Raw genomic sequence first — 20,130 nt, 5'->3', positions numbered from 1 at the left:
CAGTAGGGAGAGTAGTGTTGGACAAAATTTATTCGATTAACGAATAATGATTACGAATAAATAAAATGCCACAGATACGACATTTGACGCATGCACAGTTATTAATATCTGCCAGGTACTCAGAACATAACGGCGATGGTCCAAAGACTGCTTGGAGACAAACAGATACAGTACTAAGCTCGAAGGTGGAGTGGAGTGGGGAAGGGGAGGAAAGTGAATGCACGGAGCTTCAGAAAGCATCTGCGACTATATCAGAAGTACACAAGCCTTCGGCAATTAATTATCAACAAAGCTCGGAACTTGGGGACTTGTGTCTTTGAACGTGGCTAAGCGACCGGACTTCAATGTCAACAAACTCCCGCTTCCAGCACAGAGGTACTGTCAGGTCTACTATAAAGGTGGTTCCTGGCTGGAACAACATATTGATAATATTATGGTAGGTTGAAACACGTAATTTTATAGCATATAGTCCACACCTGTGGAGTAACGGTTAGCACGTCTAGCCGCGAAACCAGGTGGCCCGGGTTCGATTCCCGGTCGGAGCAAGTTACCTGGTTGAGGTTTTTTCCGGGGTTTTCCCTCAATCCAATATGAGCAAATGCTGGGTAACTTTCGGTGTTGGACCCCGGACTCATTTCACCGGCATTATCACCTTCATCTCATTCAGACGCTAAATAACCTAAGCTGTTGATAAAGCGTCGTAAAATAACCTTTATAGCATATATATAAATAAACTGCAAAATATATCAAATTTACAGTTCTGCTCTGTACATTTTATTACAGTGTATGACTACATACATTAGAAGATTTTCGAATCCATAACTTCTTTGTCTGTTAGTTAAACATGATTTGAAACGAAAGAAGCTTATTTCCACGTCACATGAAGTGACGGGAGCAAACTTTATTTATTTTTTTTTAACTAGCTAGCTAGTGAGTACAAATTAAATTTATAAAATAAAAATGTTTCTAGCCACTACCGTAAGAGCCAGGCTCATGTACGGTGTGGTCTTAGTCAATAATATAACATAAAATTTACAAGGACAGTTTACTAAATGCAGTAACTTAATTCAAACCAATAAATACAACACAAGAGCAAGAATAAAGGTGAAAGAGAAAAAGAGAAAATACACATTTAATATAAATTGACAATCCGACAGAAGCCAGTGATATTCAATAAAAACATGAATATAGTCGACAGAAATAAAAGGTAAACAAATATATATTTGTTAATATTAGGACCTATATATCATGGATAATTTTACAAATTTCTTTTTTAAAAGCTTCAATTTTTAAAAATTTCAAATTTGGAAAATGGTTTGTAATTTTATTATAAAGTCTTGCGCCGAAATAAAACGCTGAATGTTTTCACTGTCACTGTTTTCTGTTCGATTTTCAGCAGTTTCTAGCTGATCTCGTATCTGAGAAAGATAAGCATCCTAAATTTTTCTCGAAAATAGTTTTCAATTTCTATGTCACTACTAGGGAAGGTTCCACTACGAGTTGATCCATGGCTACTGACAAATTTTCCACCGATTTAAGGGACTGCAATGTATTTCAATGAATGCCCGTTTCCAGTCTCTAGTTTATGTGTGGCACAACTTACAAAATATAAACTCTCCACTCGAAGAAAATAATGTATCTCCTCATAATTCCTCCACGAAATTCTGTACCTAAAATTTAAGAAATATATTTTCAAACGTATGTAATACTCATTCGAATAATACGTATTTTCTAATTCCTCAAATAGACCGTTTACCTCAAATTATCTGAATGTCATTGGCTTCGACACGACAGGGTTTCCTCGTCCCTCTTCCTGTCATTCGATGTGACCACTTTCTTACTACACACGACTGTCCCTGAGCAGTTGCAGGGTGAGCTTTGTGTACGTTGTACCTGTAACCTTACTCATGCACACGACACACAAGTCCCCAAGTTCCGAGCTTTGATTATCAAGAAATAACGCTTTGACGAACATATTAAATGTTTTATTCATTCAGTGATCGCTATTAAGAGCAATAAATTGAAAATCCCTTCTTCGTTAAAATACTTGACGACTTATTATATTTAGTTGTTTGCTAACACTTGTCAGCGCAAAGTAACTGTAGGCTACGAAATTGACATTAAAAAAAAAACTAAAATTGTTCGCCATTGACAACGATTGAAAATAACGAATAATTAATAATGTTTTCATTTGCGATTGACGAATACTTCTTTATTCACGAATGAAACAATCTTAAATAAATGTTCTGATTTGATATTTATTCGAATAGAATGAAACAATCTTAAATAAACGTTTTGATTTGATATATATTCGAATAGAATTAAACAATCTTAAATAAATGTTTTGATTTTATATTTACTCGAATAGAATGAAACAATCTTAAATAAATGTTTTGATTTGATATTTATTCGAATAGAATGAAACAATCTTAATATTTTTTATTTTATATTTACTCGAATAATCATCCAGTTGAAACAATATTGGATATTGAGACATTAAGTTTGTTTGTGGGTTGGTTTCTTTCTGTAGAATATGATCCAATTTTATTACACGTCCAAATTGCGATAAATCGCCCAATATGACAGCCCTTTCAGTCGACAATTTGCAATATTTGTGACACAAATTTAAAAAAATAACTTACTTTCATTGCATTCAAATAAATTTTTCTGGACCAAATACTTTACAAGCACCTTCGATTAATTGCTTAAATAACTTAGGTACTATTACCGGTACAAGTTTGGTGCAACACTGGTCTATGTGTAACGACGTCTCCTACCAAATTATCGAGATATATTTCAGTTAATGGTTTATTTGCTGGTTTAAATTCTGATTCGGGTTTTTTACTGTTTTAAGATTTCATACCTGAAGATATTTGCTGATATCCGACGTGACCAGATTCAGTTGACGGTTCGGTTTCGAGTCCGTAATCCATTTGTTCAGATGATGTTGATTGTTGTTGATAAGAAACTTGAAGATCGACGTGACGATCTATGTTATTGTTCATAGTGGAGTCGCTGAAGAGGAGCACTGAACAAAAAATTAATATTGTAGAACAAACTCTTCTACCAACCACACACTATTCAGTCCTACGGAATAACCGACTGTCTTTTATGAAATAGTCTACAGATGTAGCCTACGTACAGATGCATTCTATAACATGTCGAGACATCTGCCCGCGGTACTGTAAACTCGTAGAAGGGACGATTTTGACGAAGAATATGTCGAAGTATGGGCACCCGTTCTGCAATCCGAGGTGAAACAAAAAAAATTACAATTTCAAATGCTTACGTAACAACACTATAATCCAATCAGAATGCTAATGCCATTTGTAAGACCACAGTCTAATATATACAGTCACGAAGCTTGAGTTTATTTTATTTTATTTTATTTTATTTTATTTTAAATCCACTATCAACAGAAGCAGGCTTCCAATTACAGGTGGCTTACACAGGTGTATACACAAAATACATAATAAGAGAGAAAAAAACAACAAAACAAACAACACAAACGAAAGAAAATACATAATGGTAATAGATGCTAGAATATAATATTACAGTTAATATAGTGCCAAATGTCAATATAATGATGCAAAATTATTTAAAAACTTGAGTAAAAACATTATAATACACTTCTTCATAATTTAAATATCTAAGGAAATACAATGCTTTTTAATATTGTATGAAATTTTTCAATTGTTAAACTGAACTCCAATTGAGAATCACAGTTTAAAGACAGAGAGTTGTAAGATTACACATAAACAATGGAGAGTTCTTGAAGAAAACAGTTCTAGGAATAGGAATAATAAAAGGTTGCCTATGACGTAATTCTGTTCTTTTTACATTGAACTGAAGGAATGTAAGAAAATCACAGTTATTCAATATAACATTAACAGTCTTATAGAGTAAAATTTGGCTATTTATTAATCGTCGAGATTTTAAAGTTTTATAATTAAATTCAAAAAGTAACTGATTATATGAAATTTGCTTGTCATAAGACGATACGTGATGTTTTTTAAAATATAAATAACGTAAAAATCTTTTCTGTATCCTTTCTATTTGCATCTGATGGGACTGGAACTGAGGTGACCATATTACAGACGCATACTCTAGCTTACTTCTAACCATAGTTTTATAGAGAGTATCAATAGTATTTATATTTTTTAATTCTTTTGTATTTCTGATTATAAATCCTAATTTTCTATATGCATTAATTACCACGTGATTTAAGTGTATTTTAAAACATAAGTTGTGTGTAAAATAAATACCTAAATCCTTAAATGATTCTACTCTAGGTAACTTCACACCATTAATTTCATACGAATACACAAACGATTAGGGAAAACACGGAAATTTTACTTGAAGCAAGTGGAGCGATCGGTTTGGAAGTAAATCCCGAAAAGACAAAGTATATGATTAGGTCTCGTGACCAGAATATTGTACGAAATGGAAATATAAAAATTGGAGATTTATCCTTCGAAGAGGTGGAAAAATTCAAATATCTTGGAGCAACAGTAACAAATATAAATGACACTCGAGAGGAAATTAAACGCAGAATAAATATGGGAAATGCGTGTTATTATTCGGTTGAGAAGCTCTTATCATCCAGTCTGCTGTCCAAAAATTTGAAAGTTAGAATTTATAAAACAGTTATATTACCGGTTCTTCTGTATGGTTGTGAAACTTGGACTCTCACTCTGAGAGAGGAACATAGGTTCAGGGTGTTTGAGAATAAGGTGCTAAGGAAAATATTTGGGGCTAAGCGGGATGAAGTTACAGGAGAATGGAGAAAGTTACACAACACAGAACTGCACGCATTGTATTCTTCACCTGACATAATTAGGAACATAAAATCGAGACGTTTGAGATGGGCAGGGCATGTAGCACGTATGGGCGAATCCAGAAATGCATATAGAGTGTTAGTTGGGAGACCGGAGGGAAAAAGACCTTTAGGGAGGCCGAGACGTATATGGGAGGATAATATTAAAATGGATTTGAGGGAGGTGGGGTATGATGATAGAGACTGGATTAATCTTGCACAGGATAGGGACCGCTGGCGGGCTTATGTGAGGGCGGCAATGAACCTTCGGGTTCCTTAAAAGCCATTTGTAAGTAAGTAAGTATATCATTTGTTGATAATGTACGATGTCAATTTTTTTATTACTTCAGAATGAGCAAAATTACATTTGATGATTTATTGAGTGAGTATAATACAAAAAGACACAACAATGAGAAAAAGTATATCACCTGAGGAACGTCTCGCACTTACTACAGGGACATCATTTTATTTTTACTAACATTTTTAATATTAACCAGTCTATATCTTTAGAGAACCGGAAACACCGCTTGCTCCCCCCTCCAAGACTGGAGTTCGATGATACTGGCGTAAAACACAAATCACTCTACTAGGTATAGGATGGAAGAAAAGTAGTTCATCCATTTACGTAAACTAGGAAATATCGCGATTTTGAGTTTGATAATTTTCATTAGGTTTTTCTTTAATCAAAGTACAGTACTGTATTAAGAATAAGTGTTTTTACTCACGAAGTGAGTTATCCATGCGAACGTATTCATTATGCAGTGTATATTATACTGTCTACAGCACATTAGCGTACAATATAGAGAAAGAAGTTAAATTGAAAAATAATCACAATATGAATATTTAAACACAATTTTGAAAATGGTGGCCGTTCATTTCGATACAGGCTTCAGTTCTTTTGTGCATATTATCGCACTATAGACTATTGCATCTAATTCCAATTGCCAGTTTCGTCCTTCGTACTAGTAACTCATGTTGAAATAATTCTGTACCTACTCTACGTACTGTGAATTCAATCTTCACTTCTGCCCGACCCGAAAATATAAAATTACTCAGATATGCTATCTACTGTCCGTCCAAGTGGTTATGCCGCAGGATTGTAGAAAGGGAGGAAATCACGTGACAGTTAATTACTTAACGAGGCCCTTTTATTTAAGTTAAATTAAACAGCTGTATAATATTACGTAAACGTCCAATTCCTAAGAGAAATTAATGTTTTCAGAAAAGAGCTAAGACAGCCCAGCTTTTACAGAGGGGCGAGCAGAAGCAGGTGGGGGAAATCGGGATGCGACGTAGGCAAACGGACAGTACCTGTGCGAAAATATGATTCAATATTGAAAGCTCTTTCGTCACTGGAAAACGCGAACATATTTCTGGAACGTACTATACCCAGTAACTCAGTACTGCTTACTATCTGCGGTCTTGGTTCTGTGTGGAGTTGGAACTTCCTTAGTAGAAGGGGTGGGAGTGAAGTACATTCAAAAACTCAGGTACAATAAAAATTGAAGTAAAAATAAAATGATGTCCCTGTATAAGGTAAGTAAAATCATTGAGGTAGTGTATGGGAAATGAGCACATAGTCCAAAATGGTGTTTTGAGAAAAAAAATATTTTAGATTTTCATTTTGTATATATATTTTCCATATGGTCATTAAAGTGTAGATTTTTATATTATATTTGTTGTATTTTTACTGGAAATGAAATTCTCAACTTCTGTCTCACATTCAAATACGATATATACAAGAGTAGTATGTGTCCTTTTTCTACAGATTAATTTCATTCATAAAAATATCCTGGCAGGAAGAAATATCAAACATTTATTCTAGTATTGAAAATGAATAAAATACAAAGACAACAATATGGAAAAATGTTGAGTAGGTAGGATGCGGTGTCGGCAGCGAGTGGTTGGCATGTCGCACGTTGAGTTGCGCTCGACCATCGACAGCGACAATTCTGTGGTTGTTCTATAGGTGAAACTGACCACACATGACTAGGGAGCGGATTTTCATGTGCTAAAAATTTTTTAAATATTTATTTTTTATGTGCTAAAAAGTACGAAAATATTTGCTAAAAATAAAAAAATATATATATTTTTTTTACATATTACAAAAATACCTTACTTAGCTTGGAAAAAAAAATTATAGGTACTCACCAACCAAACTTGAGTGCTAGTAGTTGGCCGAGAATTGCAGTGAACAACAAAGGTCATCTCCAAATTCTCCATCACAAATGCATGCCGATTATCTCTGAACAACAACTTATACTGTGAAAACGATCTTTCCACATCACAGGACGTCAGATATGCATATTTAAAGAGAAGAATGTCACAAACACATACACCGTCAATTTCACCTACAGGCGCATCCTCCAATACTTGAGCAACTTTACACATTTTCTTTATATCCACTGTTTTTCCCAAATACACTCTTGAATTTGTCCCTTAGTACTTGTACTTCTGAACCTGGTAGCGATTCTAGTTTAATTTCCACGGCACGCACCTCCCTGTTTCAGACAACAGGTTTTTGGATGTTTCGAGTTTTTTATGGTGTCACACAAGAAGCTTAAATTTGCAAATAGGAAAGCCAAATCGTTTTTTAAATAACCATCTTTCAGTATACCTATCTTGAAGGATATCGATTGACGAAGCCCAATAACAGGGAATCACAACAAGATTGCCTTACATGACATGAGCGAGAGGCGAGATATTTGTTTAAATTAAATAATGTTCATACCCGAGCTCTTATCTGTTGTGTTTCACAAACAAAGCGTGGAATGAAATCATCTTCAGCAACAATAAACATTCCTCATTATGTGTTGCAAGATCTCTCCTCCTTGTCCATGTTAATTTATTCTCTAATAATAACATTGATATGCTGCCTAGCAGTTCTCAGAACTTGAGGCGATACTATTACAAAAATGTATCACGGATACACCACACAGCGCTTAGAAACACGAAGCAACCAAGAATTCTTAAAAAAAGAAGCTAACATACTTCTGAGTGATATAATTGATTTAGTTTTAAAATATTTAAAAGTTCTTGTAAAAAAATTATTTAAGTAAAAAAACTCCAAGATTAATGTGTTTATGATGCTGGGTATTTATTTACATAATTTTTTTGTGAAAATATGTGTTTTTATGTGAAATAAAATTCGGGTTTTAAACTTGAAACTTCATGTTCGGAATTTTTAACTTTGTTAATTGTGTTTTACCACACGCAAAAAGAATATTTAATTACATAGGAATCCGCTCCTTACACATGACAGATATCGGCAATGACGTCAGTTTGTGGTCCGTGTGAGTTACTATCATCTGTTTCCATACTAATTCCATACAAATTCCTGACCGCCCACAGCACAACCACAACATAATTGCAAAATAATCGCGAAGTTGTGGCCCGTGTGAATTTTTTTTAAATAATAATAATAATGTATTTAATACTTTACACTTGAGCTACATTAGGCATTGCAGCCCGAAAGAGCAGAAGCTCGTGCTCGGGCGCAGTTCAGATCAGTTATACAAAATATATCACAAAATTAAGAGAGTTCATTGAGCACAATAACATTAATAAGTGGTAAAATAATACAGCATGTAATAATAGGGTCTATATACAAATAGAAAATACAAAAGTACATAAATATTAGAGTATCAATGTTTAACTCAATTAGCTTAAACAATTAAATAATTTATCTGATTTGTTTCTTAAATCTATGTGAGTTAAGTGTACTTAGCTCAGGGTAAGCTCTAATTAATTCATTATATATTTTGGGTCCAAAACTTCTGCTGTGTTTTAATCCGGCAGTTGTGTGGCATTTCAGAATATTTAGAAAGAAACTGTAATTTTGTCTGATATGGTATTCGTGAGGATCAAATTTAAATTTATTGTGGTTTTTATGGAAGTAAATCAGCATAAATCATTCCATGCTTCAAGTGGGTGGAGGTAGAACGCTTCAGACAGCTCAACTGCAAGATAAACGTGGAATGAGATCTCTGCCATTGGTTGAATAACAATTATACTTTTCTCCTCCTCTGCCAGAAATGTTTATTTCTTCTGTCAGACATTATGGAACGATGTATAGATACCATCTTGACTGAATCGACAAGTGAGAAGAGATGACTCTATATTATGTAGGACAGTGATGTCAAAGCAAGCGCATTTTTCTGACCTTGACGTCGTGCGCGGGCATTAAGCGCTAGGTATGCTAGGAGGAATAAGCAGCCTGTTGGATTAAGTCAGCGTCAGAATGAAGTCTTATATCCCTTCCCAATTATGGGAAAATACGTAAAAAAGACTACAGAAATGTTTCCTTCAATATAATATTTATGGTACCGGTACTTTTCAGCTTTTCAATGTCTTCGTAATTGCATGTAAGACCGTGAAGGGAAGCAAATCCAGGCAGGAAAGGATCTATACAAATCTTCGACTAGACCTGAAAGCAGGCATTTTATAAAGGATAAACCTTGCCTAACTGCAATGTTAGTGGAAGGGATGCTGGTGTTACGACGACAATATTACAAGCAAACTGTTGGGCTCATTCCCCCCATCATATATCTATCATTCCCCGCCATCATATATCTATCACCCATAGAAAAAGAAACCAGCAAGAACCTGCAAAGTTTGTTAAATCTCACAAGAAACAAGCGAAGTAACGTGGGAGTGCAAACATTGTTTTGTACTGGAGTCTTTCGAAGCCTACCATACTGTTCAAATTGTTACCAAATCATGAATATAATATCACAATTTGTAGTAAAAGACCCATGTTTATCTTATTCAGTTTTGTGTGTAAAATTGTAGTGTACTCTGTAAATTTGTAGTGTTTTTGTAACGCAGTTTTTACTCCTGGTTGAGTGTTAGAGAAGGCCGTATGGCCTTAACTCTGCCAGGTTAAATAAATTATTATTATTATTATTATTATTATTATTATTATTATTATTATTATTATTATGTTTATTGTAAACGACCTCCACCTGCTTTTAAATGTCACTTACCGCACACTACCAACTCACTGTCTGCGAGTGGGGATTTAAATAGAGTTTCTAGGCAATAAACTCGTCCTTTTAAATCTTACTGCATGCACTTAAAGGTAGCAACGAGCAAACTTTAGAAAAGAGTCAACAATGAACATTTGTTAAAGACTGGTGTCGAATTAATTACGTTCATTCTGGTGTACTGCTTTCGTTAGAAATCTTAAGTTCATGGACATGGGTGGGCAACTCGTGCTCTCAAACTGTGAACAAACTCAGTCAGGCAGAACGAACTCTGTGCTAGCTGCAGTGTACGTGGCCTTACAACACGAGTGGTTGTTGGTTCGCTTGCGTCTACAGTGATTGGCGGCTTGTAACTGCAGCGGCTGCCTCGGTGTGTGCTTTTTTTGTGCCAAGGTTTTTAGCACCTTGGGAGTACGAGTTGCCACCCATGTTCATGGACATAACTCGGTCTGATCCATTCAGGGTGATGGACAGAATACGTTCTGAATCAGACCTTCGATTTCAGGCTGGCTTTAAACAGGCTAAAATTGTGAATTGCAACAAATGTCAAGTGTAGCATGATGAAGCGCCTCTAAAAGAACGCAAATTCGGAAGAAAAAAAAAAAGCATTTTAGATAAAATGTGGACTTAACGCGTTTTGTTTCCGATGCTTAGAAACTAATGCCATTCAGTTCCTTGAAATAATACGAGTAATTTGCGACATGGGTTTTAGGACTATAACAATATTACATTTTTAACGAAGTCTTATCTATGTTATTTTATTGCAGATGCCTATTGTTGCGTACCGTTCTGTACAAATGAAAGGGGAAAAACGAAGGGGATAAGCGTCCATGAATTTCCTGTCGATGAAGATTTGAAAGCAAATGGTTAAAAGTAATTTCCAGAGACAAGTTTGTACCTAATTTATATTCAAATTCGTCCTTAGTCTGTAGCGAACATTTCACTATAAGTGATTATACACCGAATTTGAAAAGGAAAGTTCTAAAACGAGGTAATGTTCCAAGTAAATTCCCTAATTATCCTGCACATGAAGTACCACCAGTTTTAAAACCAAGGCGCAGTATAGTGCGGCATAATTTGGAAGAAAATACTAAGAAACGTAAAAGGAGCAACAGTCCACAAGAGGAAGAAGGTTTTATAGCTGATACCACGGAATATAAATCTACTGATGTTCAGACAGATGAGGATTTTGATTCTAAATTAAAAAGTCTAGAAAAGGAAAACAGAGCTTTGACAACAAAGATTTGGCGTCTGAATCACAAACTTGCTCGCGTCGACCAAAATTTAAGAAAATTATCAGACCGGGCAGAGTATTTAGAAAATAACGAATACCATAGGAATCTTGAGAGTATTCTGTCAGGAGAAAACCACTAAAAAAACCGATTTTGCTGCTTGATACAATTGTAAATTATAACAGAAAGACACCACGTTGGAGTGAGGAAACAGTAAAACCATGCGTCATATGGCAATACTGCTCACCTAAGTGCTAAAAATATGCAAGGGAGTACATATTAACGCTTCCTAATACTCGAACTCTCTCTCGTTTCGTTGGAGATGTATCAATAGGAAAGGAGTAACCCCATTAATAAAATCAAGACTTACTGCAGAAGCTAGTTCTTTGAAGAAGGCAGAGTTGATATGTAGTCTTGCAGTAGATGAAATGTCTATTAAGCAGCAACTCCAGTACGACAACAAATTGGATTCATTTTTCGGGGGACCTGATCATCTCCCTAGTCAAAAATCAAATGGAAGTAATAATTCAGAGAAAGGAAAGGTTCCAGTGCTTGCTAATCGGCTCTTATGCTTCATGATTTGTGGTTCATCTACGAAATATAGATTACCAGCAGGATATTTTTTCACAAAACAGCTTACTGGCTCCCAGTTATATATGCTGACAATGTCTGTCATACATCACATAGAAGAGTGTGGCTTTATTCTTCTCCGTTTAGTTACGGATAACCATAAAACTAACGTCACTATGATGAAAAAATTTTCTGGGAGTAGAAGTTTAAAGACTGACGTACCCCACCCAGAAGATCCCAAGCGCTCTCTCTTTCTTGCTTTTGGCCAATGTCATATTTTGGAAAATTTGAGATACCTTTTTTTGGAAAGAATTATGTTCGATGGTCATGAAATTATAACTGGAGACTATGTAAAGAAATTGTATGAAATTCAGGAAATGCAAACAATCACACACGTTCATTTTCTATCAAAGAAGCACGTAGACCCTACAAATTTTGAAAAAATGAAAGTGAGAAGAGCCAAGGAAGTTTTTTCCGCCGAAGTAATAGCTGCTTTAAAATTTCTGAAAGATAATCCACATGTACATTCTAAAGCTGAGGCCTTTTCATCTTCTGGGGCGACAATAGCTTATATGGAGAACATTTTATGGTGGTTCACCCTCCACGATGTTAGCAGCACAACACATCATAGTCGTATTAGAAATCCAGACAAAATGCACTATTTTTCTATTGACGATGAAAGACTGAACTGGTTGGAAAATGAGTTTCCTCTGTATTTGGAAAGCATAAAAAGGGAGAGTCAGAAATCTGAAAAACAATTTCTAACAAGTGAAACTTTCGAAGCATTGATCCTTACAACAGCTTCCACCGTAAAGTGTGTATGCTATTTGTTAAATGGTGGGTTTCATTTTGTCCTGACAAGATCTTTTAGTTCAGATCCCATAGAATTATTTTTTTAGTGGCTTACGTCAGACAGCAGGTGGCAACGATATGCTAGATTGCAGAGCAGTGACTTTTAGTATGAACAAGATTCTGAAAACTGGCTTCATTTCTATACCTTTTTCAACAAATGTTGATGTACAAAATAGGTCACTCTCTGTATGGAATAGTGACAGTTTTCCCAAGACCACAGCAACTGAGGAAAACAATGGCGCATCAAGTACACTGCCTAATCAAGTGGTAAAAATTCTGACTGGTTTGGAAAAAACGCAACGTGAGTTATAATATTTAGTTTCTAAAATTAAAATTGTGTTAATTTTTTATGCAATTTTCATTGTAGTCTTTAAAATTATTACAACTGGAACTATAATACGAGTAGTTTTAAAGTGTCTATAGAATTTCACCATGCAATTTTCATGAAGCTAGGAAAAATATTACTTTTTATTTATTTACAGATCCCAACACAGACAGTATCTGGCTTCCTTCAATAGCCTATGTTGGTGGATACGTGCTAAAAAAACTATTAGCTGATGTGAAGTGCAATTTATGCAGAAATGTAATTGCTACATCTTCCTTCATCCTTCAGTTCTCATGGATTTACTATACAAGCGTGATGTTAGTGGAAACAGTTTATATTGCCCCACGCCTTCTTTTGTAAATGTGTTAGCTATTACTTCAGAATTTGTTGAGAATGTTGTGAGATACTTGCCGTCATGTGGTGTGAGGAAACAATTACAATCGTATTTAATACCAGAACTAAATAAGTTTTTTATTGCTGCGTGTGAACACTGTGAATTGCAAGACCATTCAACAATTCTAGCAAGTGGTGTGTAAATACTTTTTGCCTACAGTGTTAAAACGTGTGGCACTTGTTCAAACTGAGGCTTTTGAAAGACCGAAATATTTAAACGCAAAACCTCTTGGTCGCAAGGTGTTACGTTTATAGCAGCAGACCGCGACGAGGAACAGTCGGTGATCAGCGCCACAGTGGAGGAAAAAGAAACTACATACTATAACATAGAGAGGTATGTATTGCCAAGGCTGGTATTGTCGCACCATCGGATCTATGCCCCTTCAGCTCTGTCGTCGTTCTTGGAAAAGTTAACGCCTCTACTCACCCCATTCCACCCGTTTCTCTCCCACTAAGTCAAACACCAGGCTACGAACCTTGCCGAATATGGATGTTGCCAAGCTTCCGTCAAACAGTATCATGTCTCTTGAATATTGCTTATAATACTGTGAAGTTAATTATTACTTATTCATAATTTATTTTAAGTAGGTCTAATGACGCTGATTGACTATGCAAAATGCTCTTACTTGCTTAATAATATTTCTTTCACCACTCCGTGCTACAGTATTCATGTTGAGTTGACAACACTGGACTGCAAGTGCAAATAAACTGTCCTGCAAGGAAGCTCGAAATTGCGAGTAGTGGGGGAGAGAAAGAGAGAGGGATAGAAAAGAGAGAAATAGGAATACAGGGAGAGAAATGAATTGCCGAGACTGAAAAGGAATTAAGGTTCACTTCGCATATCTTACTGGGGCACAGATCCGATGGTCGAACTATAGAGCATAATAATACTGTATAGGAGCGGGCTATGCTTCAGCATTGTGTTCACTTCTTCATTGTAGTGTTGTTGGCTCATGGATATGTTGAGTAATCTGTGTACCATTGTCCTGAATGCAGCATGTTTGTGTTGTTTGGGGTGGTTAGATGTGTTATGTATGTGTGTGGTGGTGGTGGTGGTGGTTGGTTTTCTGTATATTTTGTAGGTGTGTTTGTTGTCGATTTTTGTTATGGTGATGTCTAGGAAATTTATGGAGTTGTTGTTTTCAAGTTCTAGTGTGTATTGAAGTTTTGGGTGTAATTTGTTTATGTATTGGTGTAGTTTGTATATTTGTCTTTTGTTTCCTTTGTATAGTATGAGTATGTCGTCTACGTATCTGTGCCAGTATATTATGTTGTCTGCACATTTGTTGTGTTCATTGTTGAGTATATTCAAGTGTTAAAAGTAGTGTACACAAGATTCAAAATGGATATTAAAATATTTTACAAATCTAGCTTTCAGGTAAAGCTTCCTGTGAAGGAGACTTGAATGATTTCAAGGGAAAAATTGTTCCGGGCCGAGTATTGATCCCGGGATCTTTGGCTGAATGCACCACTCTCTTACCAATTGAGCCACCAGGAACTTTACCTGACACCGTCTCAACTTTTCCCTTTATGTCCACATAACTCGAGTGGGCTGACAAGATGCCAGATACGCACATTGAATGCACACAAACTCTATGTGACTTGAAATTGTGGTCCCGGGATTGATACCCAGCCCCAGAACAATTTTTCCCTCGAAATTATTCAAATCTGCTTAACAGGGAGCTTCACCTGAAAGCTAGATTTGTACAATATATACATTACTGTAGGAACGTTAACAGAAAACCACAATTTCAAGTCACACACTCGCTGTGGGTTTCTGGCATCTTGTCAGCCCACTTGAGTTATGTGGACATAAAGGGAAAAGTTGAGATGGTGTCGGGTGAAGTTCCTGGGTAGCTCAGTTGGTAAGATCGTTGGTGCGTTCAGCCAAAGGTTCCGGAGTCGGGTATCGATCCCGGAACAATTTTTCCCTTGAAATTATTCATAAAATATTTTGTTGGAAAACTACTGACATAGTTGTATCTACTAAGTACTGGTATCCAATTGTTTACTTTTAACGAAAAACGTTCTAATTTATAACTACATTCAAAAATTATATCATCAAGGAAATTGCGGAATGCAGATGTTTGTACTTTTCCTTTTATCTAATAACTGTAAAACATAAAATTCAATTCAAATTTGTTGAACTGTATATTCATTTTAATAAATAATATAAAAAGTCATGATATATTTATTTTGTATTATTAACCATTTAATCAATAAATTCTAGCATTTTTATTGTGCCCATCACTACATCTAGCTCGATTTAATTATGGTTTTAAATAAATATTACACTAAAAATAAAGCTATAGTCAACATTTAAAGTTACCTTTGGTGAAATACATTATTAAGAATGAAAAATAGATATTGTTTTTGTTATATTACATTTATGATAATTATCTGTAAAGTATAATGCACATTCATACATTGCCATTCTGTGAACGGTTTTTTACATACAAAAATACAATGTATCTGTGGAGATTGTCCTAAATCACTAATAGCTGCAAAATTCACAATCGCGCTGCAGTTCACTTCACTTTTTGATAAGAGACCTCACTTTATTGACACACTTGTCCATGAAGTTTCGCTTACGCTTGGGTTCACCCGAAGTTGGCAGCGGGAGTGAGAGCAGAGAGCCCTGGCTGACTCCCACCCTCGCATCCCCGCTTGAACTTGTCGAGACATTGTCTGAGTCCATGTTTGTCGCTTTGTTAACAGGCATGTCGCCTTGTTCTGTCACAGAGTTCAGTTCTTGGGCACTTAAGTATTGCTCGCACTCTCTCAGCAGCTGCTGCTCTGGCCGAGGCTCCGAAGGCGTTGGTTCATCCAACAGTCCGTCGAGGCTACGGGATCTGGTGGCCAGTGGCGTCCCAGAGCTGCGACGTGTTCGGACAGCAGGACTGGGATTGGCCGGGCGTCGGAGCCGACTTTGTGGGCTAGTAGGTGGCCGTCGACTGAAACTGTACAGGCCTTGCCCTACTAGCTGTGGTTGGGACGGACTTGACGACTTTCGAAGCCTGTAGCAGTCATATTTCATTGTTAGCTGGCCTTACAAGTAGTAACAGATGCAATGTGAACTAATGAACTTTCAACAAAATACTCATCGAATTTATAGTTACATAAACTTAAATTATTTATAAATTACTATCAATATAACAAAAATACAAAACTTCGTAAGCTTCATCATTAAGGATAATTTCTCACTTTAGCTGATCACAGAAATATTTAGTTCACCACAATTCCGCTCAAACTTACACAATCCATGCAAGGGGCAAAAAGTCTCGCATGTTCTACAAGTACAATCAGACAGAGAGATCACCATTTGTTCTAATTAATGTTAATAATCCTTAACTCTTTATGAACTGTGACTTCCTCGTAATACATCTCTAATTTCTAGTCACTCTGTAAATGTCAAAGTTTATTCTTTAGACTACTGTATATTGAAGGTTTAGCAGATGACATCAGTAAGTTAGTACACAAGTGGCAATGGTTTAAATATGTCTGAGTCGTGGAAGACTTGCTATTAGTACAGTTTAACATAAAAGAAGTAGTCCTGATTTAAACAAAAAGGGAGAAGCCCCTCAAATAATATAAGTGACAATAAAAACAATAAATTTATTACACATTTAGAAAGTATCAGTTCAGAAAGGTTAAATTATGTTACACAATAAAGCAGATGTATCAAAAACATATTTAACGGCTAGTTTAGCTGGGTATCAAGTGAATGTCGTGCACTTCATAACGATTTTACAAAATTAGTTGGAATCACTTGTAATAAAATAGCTTCTATGTTAGTCCTTGTCTCTGTTAGTCCACTACAGCTGCCACACCATCACCAGGCAGGTCTCTCATGCTTGTAGTATCTTCAGTCACTGACTGACTGACCTGGAGTGTTTGGCTGAGGAGGCGGGGCCATCTAGTCAGTCCCTCCCCCCTCCGGAGTTGCCATTGACATCTTTATCACTACCCTTTCCACTCTCATTGCTGTGCATGCGCTGATAACTGGGGGGCTGGCGGCCCAGAGTGTTACCGGAAGGTGTTCCAGGTGTCGCATCACCCTTGTTCATCGGTACACGTCCTAGAAATCCATCTGAACGTACATTCAGCTCCCCACGCATGAACCTCTCCAACTTGTCAACACATGCGTCCTGGTAGTCGTGAATCCACCTGCAAAGAAGAAGACAGAAAGAGTTGACATCGACTCACTTTAGTGCAGTTGTACTAAACTTGGAGAAACACAAATATGATTAATATCTAAGGTTACCAGGTCTCCCATATTTTACGGGTTCTCCTGTATTTTACCAACATTTTCACCAGACTCCAGTCTCACGTACCATATTTGATATTTTCTCCCGTAATTTATTTATTTAAATGGTAAATATGAACAGTGCTATGATGTTATGAAAGTTATTTTAATTACATATTTTAAATGTAATATACAGCGACAAGTTTTCATTAATTTTCAACCTGTTTTGTTAAGTGGAATTTCAATTGTAAAAGTTTCTGAAGAAATACAAAGCTGTAAAAGTTTCTGAAGAAATACGAAGCAAGTGGTAAGTATTAATAGTGCTATGAGATTCATTTTATACTATTTTTGCGTATAGTTACGGTGTATATTACATGCTCCTAAAGGTAAACATGGCAAAAACGTCTTCATGGAACAATTGTGACAATTATTGTTTCTAAAATCTCCCGTATTTTCAGTTTGAAAACCTAGTAACCCTACTGATATCTAAACACATAATGCAATAGAAACTCATTAAGGTAACTGCCCTTGATTTAGAGTTGACATGAGAGACAGCGTATTATAATCAATATTATACAAATATTAATACAATACATAATTCAATTCTCTGCAGATATGTAAATGTTGTATGAAATGCATGCTTGTAGTCAATTGGTCACATACAGTGCGTCTGAGAACGCAACTACATTATTTAACATATTACAACTCTAGAATTTTATTACCGGGTAGTGCTAGCCTATTAAGAATTTTCACAAAATAAAGTCCAAATATTCCACAATGATCGAGTGATTGTAACAGAAAAAAAATATATTCTGAGTAGCCCGACTCGAACTAAAAACAGTTTTATGCTTTCAACTATTGATTCTTTACCCAACAGAACGTGAATATAATCGTACTATCAAGAATGAAGCATCACATCTCGTCACGTGTGTTTTACATTTTCGTTTACTTATTTAAAAGAAATCTTAACAATTTTGTTCAGAGTTTTGAGTAGACCTGAGTCCATTCACTGAAATCACAACTGTGCATTGAAAATAGGTAGGTACCGTAACTTTTCCATTGGTTCCTTATTATTAAGTTTCATCTATAACGAACACTGATCAAAACACCCCTCATTTCTCGTGAAAAATAACAACTGAATAGACTACAGTGGACTATAGTGGACTTTATGCTGAAACAGCTGACATTAAGAATATTGATTGATTATTATTAAGTATGATTAATATTTACCTGACACCATTGAAGTGACAAACAGCTCGCATATCTTCAGGAAGCTCCTCTGGTTCTGGCCATTGGAAGTTGTCTATGATGGGAATGATGTTGCAATTTGACTGCAGTGCTGCTACGATTTCCTGTTGTAAAGAAGCATTATATTTGAATGTTGCTACACCAGTTCCCTTCAGTTTATTACATCATTAATCCATCTCAGTGTAGTGTATACCAGTGGTATTGAATCTAGGGTGCGGGTTTGTCTTATGGAGTAAGCATCCCATTGACTAGATATCTGTCGTTGATTTGCAAAAGAGGACATGTCCAAAATAACAAAGTGTTGGAAAATCGCATAAACTGTAACTAAGTTAACAAAATTAAAATGTTCGTTTTTTTTTTTTTTGTAATTAGATCACTATGGGCACATACATTCAGGATCAATGAACATTTTAATTTTTTAACTCTATTAAGGTTTTTTTTTACGATTTTCCAAAACACTGTTATTTTGGACGTGTCCCCTTTTGCAAATCGACGACAGATATGTAAAAATCCTAACATATTTATTTTATTGCACGTTTTGATAATTTTATTATTGCAGTTATGTATTTCTTTTACAATATTAACTCTTGTTTTCCCTTGCTTCAATAACATTTTACATTATTTCATTAGTATTATTATTGCACCAATAACTAGTGTATGTGTAACAATAACAATAATAACAATAACAATAACAATAACAATAACAATAATAATAATAATAATAATAATAATAATAATAATAATAATAATAACAACAACAACAATAATAATAACAACAACATTAATATTCACAATTTTACATCCGGAACCAATCACAGTTTTTTGTTATTTCTTATACAATTGCAATGCAGTTTGAGGGTACGAAAGTTAAAAAAATGTATTTTGGAGGTACACTAGCAAAAATGATTGAATACTACTAGTTTATACCATATAGTAATGATCCCACTCACCCTGTGCACCCAGTCTTTGCATTCCACGTCACCGATGCACCGGTCCAGGGCATTTGGAGTGAGCACAAGCAGAAAATGTCGGGCTTGCCTGATGCTCTGCAACAGGTTATTGTCGAACTTGCCGGCTTCCAGTCGCTCCACATCAATGAACACAGAGAATGTCCGAAGATGCAGATGAACCTTTAAAAGACTGCCAGAAGGAAACAATGTAAAACCTTACAGTAAATATGTGCTTCTACAAAATAACACTTGATCAATTTCAAGATACTGACAAAAATAAAAGCATATTGATATTTCTGATGGCATGATGCTAGTTGGGTGTGCTTCAGCTACTCAGTAATGTGAGATAACAGCGTATGGGGAGTTCCTTCAGACAAGAACTTAATGCAATTGAGTTGCAGAATCAAAAGTCAATGGAGAAATGAAAAAGTCAAACACAATGCTTTCAAAACTCTGTTTAGAAAACAACTTCGTAATTTTGTACAAACAGTGCTACCAAAGGAAGGCGAAAAC

At 35.6% G+C, this 20,130-nt stretch overlaps 2 protein-coding genes across 2 annotated transcripts in view; both read right to left on the bottom strand.

The window, feature by feature from the left end:
• The window catches only part of LOC138715119 (UDP-glycosyltransferase UGT5-like), a 167,918-nt gene extending 164,821 nt beyond the window's left edge, over positions 1-3,097 (bottom strand). The window contains exon 1 of the mRNA XM_069847649.1: positions 2,864-3,097. The gene's annotated coding sequence lies outside the window, so the exon portion shown is untranslated. The remainder of the gene's footprint in view (positions 1-2,863) is intronic.
• A 12,287-nt stretch (positions 3,098-15,384) lies between these two features.
• Sarm (sterile alpha and armadillo motif) overlaps positions 15,385-20,130 on the bottom strand; it is a 406,159-nt gene continuing 401,413 nt past the window's right edge. The window contains exons 11-14 of the mRNA XM_069847647.1: positions 19,618-19,807; positions 18,650-18,771; positions 17,059-17,340; positions 15,385-16,190 (exon numbers count right to left, since the gene is read on the bottom strand). Of these exons, the coding sequence (XP_069703748.1) occupies positions 17,094-17,340; positions 18,650-18,771; positions 19,618-19,807 (559 nt within the window). The 3' untranslated portion in view covers positions 15,385-16,190; positions 17,059-17,093. The remainder of the gene's footprint in view (positions 16,191-17,058; positions 17,341-18,649; positions 18,772-19,617; positions 19,808-20,130) is intronic.

The sequence above is a fragment of the Periplaneta americana genome, chromosome 15 (genome assembly GCF_040183065.1).
Source record: "Periplaneta americana isolate PAMFEO1 chromosome 15, P.americana_PAMFEO1_priV1, whole genome shotgun sequence".
NCBI classification, from domain to species: domain Eukaryota; kingdom Metazoa; phylum Arthropoda; class Insecta; order Blattodea; family Blattidae; genus Periplaneta; species Periplaneta americana.
The sequence above is the reverse complement of the archived record's forward strand: the minus strand, read 5'-3'. Positions and strand labels throughout refer to the sequence as shown.